Here is a 6,411-nt window from a genome sequence, read left to right as displayed (position 1 = left end):
CATGTCGCAACAGTTTTAAACTTTTGAATGTTCATCGAGTTGTCGATCATGTTAGGACATGGGGTCTTTGCTTTTTAATTATGGAGAGTTCTGTGAATGTCAATTAAGCCATTTTCTCTATAATAAGGTTCATATTTTGATTAAGTTTTAGTAGATTCCGATTTTTCCAATGATAATCCCTCTTCGACGGATTGGAAAAAGCTGGAGGTTCTGCGCAAACCCACCACACGTCGGGTCATGCCTTTATAATATAAAAAATATTTACACATGAACAGTGGCGTATTAGTGTATTGAAAATGGAGAGCTGATAGGGAAGAGGAGGGGTGAGGTTAAAAATGATTTGGGAGAGCTTGATGATAAAGTGAAGGAGAACTAGGTAGCAAAACAGGTGGTATGTGACCTTTAACTAATAGTGACTGGGGTGGTGGGCGCCGCTCCTAGATACGGCACTATACATGAGAGTTGAAACTGCGCAACGTGATATCCACTGAGGTAGCCTAAACCGAAACTGTCTATATTGGTAAATGACCTTCCACCTGTCAAAAAAAAACACTAAAGTGTATTTTTCAGTTTTAGTTTTTATATAAGTTTCCTCATTTTGAGTTGAATGAATGCTGACTGATTGGTCTTGATTTTTCGGTCACAAATTTCTAATAGCGCATTTCCTTCCTAGTTTTTGTAATGGAACCAGTATTGTTAACCACTACCGTATTCAATTCTTCTGAGCTGGATATTTGCCAATTTCAGCCATGTTTAAAACGATTTGCTACTTGAAAATTAAGTAATCACTGATTCCCCTTGACTTAACTGAGTTGTTTTATTGTTTCTTTTCCTTAATAATGTTGTTGATAGCATAATACACACTCCAAGTATCGAAATTCACGCCACCGTCGTGTCGGGTTGTTGATAGCATTTTAACAGTTGTTTATTTTTACGTCATCACATTTCTTAAGATTTTGCTTCACATGCTTAGCTATTTTGGGTGGGGGTGGTAGGGTGTTGTAATTAATTTTTGTCAAAATCAAAGAGTTTATGTCAGACTTTTTTTGGAGGGTATTTTGCTTCTATTCTTAAAAAGGATCAATAGTACTTGTAGGCGTCTCATGGTTTTCAAAATAGAATGTGTTTGAGAATGTACGATCGCTAAACCATTTTACAAGCTTCAGATGTTCCTCTAGATGTGATCATTAATTTACCATATGTTGTCTACATCTTCATAAAAGCTTGTCTCATTTCTGGATGGAAGATAGGCTAGGCCTACACATACTTAAGTAGGCCCATATAAAACCCTATGGTATCAGGCCCGTAGCCGGTTCTTCCAAGAGGGGGTTTTCTGGGCGTGAGATCCACAGTCGAAGCCCCGGTGGGGTTGGCAAAACCCTCAAAGCAAAAGGATTTTTGTGCTGTATGGGTCTAAATAATGCTATAAAAGCAGATATGTGTAAAAATGTCTGTGTCTGGGTGGGTCTGCAGTGCATTAGTTGGGTTGGGAGACTTACTTGGGAAATTTAAAGAGGGGTTTCGCCAGAAATGAGGGGGTTTGCTAGAAAAGAGGGGTTCTCCCGAACCATAAAAAACCCCCATGGATACGGGCCCTGAGTATACTTTTGTACATTAAAACTTTGGATCGGATTTGATTGGATGTGTTGGTGTAGTATACACGGATGCACAATTTCTTATCTAAACAGTAAATAAAAAAGATGTTTTTTGTTTCTTGCAGACTTTTCCACGACAAGCCTATCGTAAGAGCACCGGCACCGCTTGATTTTGAAGTTGAACCCAACTTGATTGGTAAGCCACAGAAATTCCACAAACCTGCTGTGAACATTTCTGATCGTCTACCAGCTGTAGAAGAACGTCGAGTGGAGGATTACCCAGAAGAAGTTGACAGAGAAGAGCTTGAAGAATTGGCTAGGATATTCCGGTGGACGTCTACCACCAGAGCTGCCACTGAGGAAGCCTGTTTACCTGTCATTGAGGTAAATATCTATGCGTTGCCTATCATTTGTATTTACTAGGCCTATACTTTGATAATTCCCATGATTGCGAATAAGCGGCACTGTCAGCACCCATCGGTGTGAAGACCGGGTGGGATAGGTTAAGCGCCTCTGAGATTTCAACAAGGACTTTAAGAGTATCTGAGGCCAGTTGTGGTTTACAAATTTAGCAAGTTCTATTGAGAATTACCGTTTAGTTCAACACCCAGGGAACCGTAGGATCAGAGTTGTTATATTGATTATAAACAACTCCCTGATACGATAAATATCCGAAAGTGCGTTCTCGTAACTTGCTTCCTCTTTTTCCGTCAGAATGTTAAGGCCCAAGGTTAATCATTCTGTAAGCGACTCTGCTGCGTTGTTGTCACTTTATTTTGTGTGATCCCCGCTGATTTTCAAAGTGCATATCTTGTGTTTTAATAACTTAAATTTGATTTTTTTTCCCGAACACTGCGTCATGTTATTATTTTGTCTCAGAAACCACTTCTACGCCAAACATTAGAAGTAAACGCCGACTTGGCAATGAACAAACCGAAGCGATACGAATCTACGCCACGACTTTGGCAGCGCGTTGCGCCACGTTGGGAACAAACGCAGGAGAGATCGGAAGTACCGTGCATATCGACACGAAAAATGTGGACTACGAGCACCGATTCAAATCCAGAAAACACGTACGTTAATCATAGTGAATATATGTAATATATAATAATAATTATAATATAATAATAATAATAATGATAATATAATAATAATAATAATTATAATAATAGTTATTATTATTATTATTATTATTATTATTATTATTATTATTATTATTATTATTATTATTATTATTATTATTATTATTACTATTTAGTTTATATCATTAGTATTTTTGGCTTTTCCTGCGTTCTGATTTTCTTTTTTTCTTCTATCCCGTTTTTCTATGTTTTTGCATGGGTTTTTTTTAATTTTTTTTTTGTAAGGCACATTGGTCACTATCTGTGCTTGGATCTTCAACCGCCAAGCAACGACCATATCGAAGATACATATCAAATATGACGTCATTTTAAATATTTTGAATATTAATTAGCTGGAATTAAACTTTCATGTTTACGCAATTTGCGTTTTCTAAAGTGTTTCAAACTATTATTATTATTATCATTTATGTTTACTTCAACCAGAATTAAACGGTATATTATATTGTTTTAATTATAAAAAAAGGCCAAAGAAATACAGCAGTAAGGTAACCATCAGCGAGGAAACATATCGTCTTGCCAAAGAGAATAAATTGACATCAACCTTGTGAGTACGAAATTTCCATGAATCTATCAAATTAGTTGACACAGAAGGACATGCTTTGTAAGTGGCCATGAGCCCTGAGTCATGTATATACTCATGCAGATGGTACTTTCGTTAGATCAAGGACTTCTTTTATCGGAACGATTCGAAACCTGGGACCGCCGAGACATTCTGTTGCTCCCCATTCCCTGCATATCTCTATTGATTTTGACTTTAAAAAAACTACCCGCCCTGATTATTCAAACAAATATACAGATAGCAGAAAATATTCTACTTTCTTATACTTTCTTATTAATTTAAAATGGGTCTATTCAATATATTTTTATAATAGTGTTCGTCAGGCACCGGGTTATGCAGGCTTTGTGCCCCGTACACCACTGGAGATTCCGATGGCAAGGGCCAAAACACCAGCCTACAAACCATGCAGTACTATGAGAAATTCATTCAGGTACCGTACGCCTTCGTGCATGCTTACTCAACATTACATTTCCACAATCTCATTTATGGAAATGCATTGATGATGTGTTAAAAATCACACTGGAGATGATGTGTTTGAGCATACATGGCGACAGCAAGGGTGGTGGCGATGACAACAATGACGATGTCTTGAGCTGCAGTCATTAATTGTAGAATATAAGTCAGCATTGGCTAACCTTGTGTGAATATGAATATGATTTAACTGTAATCAAAGTTTGGTTGCGTTTCTCATGATAAAAAAATGATGATTATGGCGATGCTAATCTTGATCATAATGACGATTACGAACGAAGAAAGTGATGATGATGATGGTATGACGATGATGACTGATGCTGATTATGAGAAAAACGATCATGACTGATGAGGATATGATAATGATGATGATGATCAGGGGCGGATTTAGGGGGCGGCCTTTTGGGAGGTAAAAAAAAGGGGGAAAAAGAAAAAAAAGGAAGAAAAAGAAAATAATGATAGCCCAGAACGCCTCAAATGTTATTTTCGGGCGTCTAGAGCACAAGAATTTCGCGGTGGCATGCCCCCGGACGCCCTAGGACAGTGTTTTCTCGATCGGCCCATCTCTGGATTCACCCCTGATGATGATGATGATGATGGTGGTGGTCATAATGACGGTTCAAGTAGATGAGGGTTTGGTAAAAATTGAACGTAACATCACTGTCAGCAATCCTATTGTGATGTTTTCTTTTTGGTTTTTTTTTTTTTTTTCAGACCATTCCCAGCGGAAACACTGTGCCGTTTACTATACTACAGGAGAGGACCTTTGTCGAAAACAGTGACGTTAACATATCCATTTAACCCATTCAGTAAAGTTGAACAACGCGCCTTTTTGCGGAACCACGTAGGCCTAGAAAGGACATGGTAGGCTTTTCAGGAGGGAAAACTTAACGTGAACTTTAAATAATAAAAATAACTCACTATTACGGTATCAATCTTAAGCTGTTTATGAATGGGTTGCGGTAAAGAATTGTCTTTCAGACTGGGCTAAATGCCGCCTGAAGAAAAAGTTTTGTAAGAGGACATGATCACGAGAACATTAAAATATTCAATGTTAATATCGTGTTATATTTTCAACATAATTTCGATGTTTTATGGATCTATATATATGGATATTACTATAAGGAAGTTATCCCCAAGATCGGTATATGATATATTTGATTTTTCCGGAATGATCATACATATCATATAGGAAGGTAGTATGTATCGATAACTATGCCAGTTAAAAATATTGGATACACGCATGAGTAAACAATGTCGAATATGTAAATAAAACGAAGTCTTTTGATAAATATTGGAAAACAGTGAACTACGCTTGTGTTGGCTGCTGGCCAAATATTGCTTCCATGTTTCATGCATTAAGTACGCCATATGGGGTTCTACTCTGATTTTCAATTGTACGCTATTGTTTGTCCTGATTTTAGAATATATCCCAGTCATGCATAAACCATGCCATGGCGTAAAAACATTTTTTAACGCAGTTTTGTTCGTGGTGCCCAGAAGGGCGTTGATGGTGGGGGAAATCACCCCGTCTGACATGTACCCCAACCCCTGGCGTCGTCCATTTCGTCTTAGGCCTAACTTTGTACCCTTGTAAACATTGTATTATCTAACCATCTCTGTTGACGCATGTTATTTCATTGAGTTAATTCAACGAGGAAATATTTTTATTACCAATTTAACAGATGCATTATTATGTGACTTTTCACATCATTTAATGTAACAATAAAATACAGGCATAAAATAAAACAATTAAAATTATATATTTAACTTGATTATTAACAAGGTTAACTAGGTTACGTAGGTTATAATTAGCCTTTAAAAATGAGAAATCACGAACTCATAAGAAATTATTATAATTTCAGTGCTGTTTATATCATATAGGATAAAGCCCCTTTTTCCGCGTAGTATAAACCGTATCAAGTCTAAAACTTTGGAGGCCTCTTTCACGGTTGAACGACATTACAATTAGTATTGTTATTAACTTCCCGATAGGCCTACCCTATTATGTTAATAATTTTCTCCCTTTGGAAGGTGTGTAAAATAAGAACAAGAAAATGGAGTAATCAAGTCTATTTATAGGCCTATAATAGTTCAATACAATTATGATAAGCCGGGCTTTCACCATACAGTAATCTCTCTTCGTCAGCAATACTCATGTTGCATGGCATATGATCAAATTAATATGGAATAAAGTGGTCTCTGCGCTGAATCTACAACAGTTGTATACTTCCTGTACTAGTTAATTACACTCTTAATGTAAGTAAAGTCTCGTTTGTTATGTGGTAGAAAAAGGCCTATATAGAAATAGAGCTTGATCATAAAATACGGATTTGTCGAAGTTCGTAATCCTATTTCATAACAACTCTATTGAGTCAATTTTATAAATGAAAATCTACCCGCATAATAATATTTATTGCTTGTAACAATAGGCCTATTCTGTATGATTTCATGGTGGATCGGCTAGAGTACGTGGGTGTTGTCAACATATGGTGACTTCATCACTCAGCTTCATATAATATAGGCCTATATATTATGTTGTATTGGTCTAGGTCTATGTAGTCCTATAGGATATTTATATATGTAATATATATATGTATATATATGATATCTGTCTCTTATACACATCAATATCGTGTTATAT

At 36.6% G+C, this 6,411-nt stretch overlaps 1 protein-coding gene across 1 annotated transcript; it reads left to right on the top strand.

Annotated features, from left to right (window-relative positions):
• Positions 1 to 1,584: 1,584 nt before the first annotated feature.
• On the top strand, positions 1,585 to 5,528 carry LOC117118968. Its single transcript, XM_033263718.1, has 5 exons — positions 1,585 to 1,979; positions 2,475 to 2,668; positions 3,201 to 3,281; positions 3,610 to 3,726; positions 4,482 to 5,528. Exons 1-5 carry the CDS (start codon positions 1,701 to 1,703, stop codon positions 4,633 to 4,635), a joined length of 825 nt encoding a protein of 274 aa, XP_033119609.1. The 5' UTR covers positions 1,585 to 1,700; the 3' UTR covers positions 4,636 to 5,528.
• The last annotated feature ends 883 nt before the right edge of the window (positions 5,529 to 6,411 follow it).

Source organism: Anneissia japonica, unplaced genomic scaffold, assembly GCF_011630105.1.
Source record: "Anneissia japonica isolate Jap-2015-1 unplaced genomic scaffold, ASM1163010v1 scaffold1826_len1998817_cov189, whole genome shotgun sequence".
In the NCBI taxonomy this organism is placed as follows: Eukaryota; Metazoa; Echinodermata; class Crinoidea; order Comatulida; family Comatulidae; genus Anneissia; species Anneissia japonica.
Note: the sequence above shows the minus strand (reverse complement) of the source record. Positions and strands in the feature narration are given on the sequence as shown.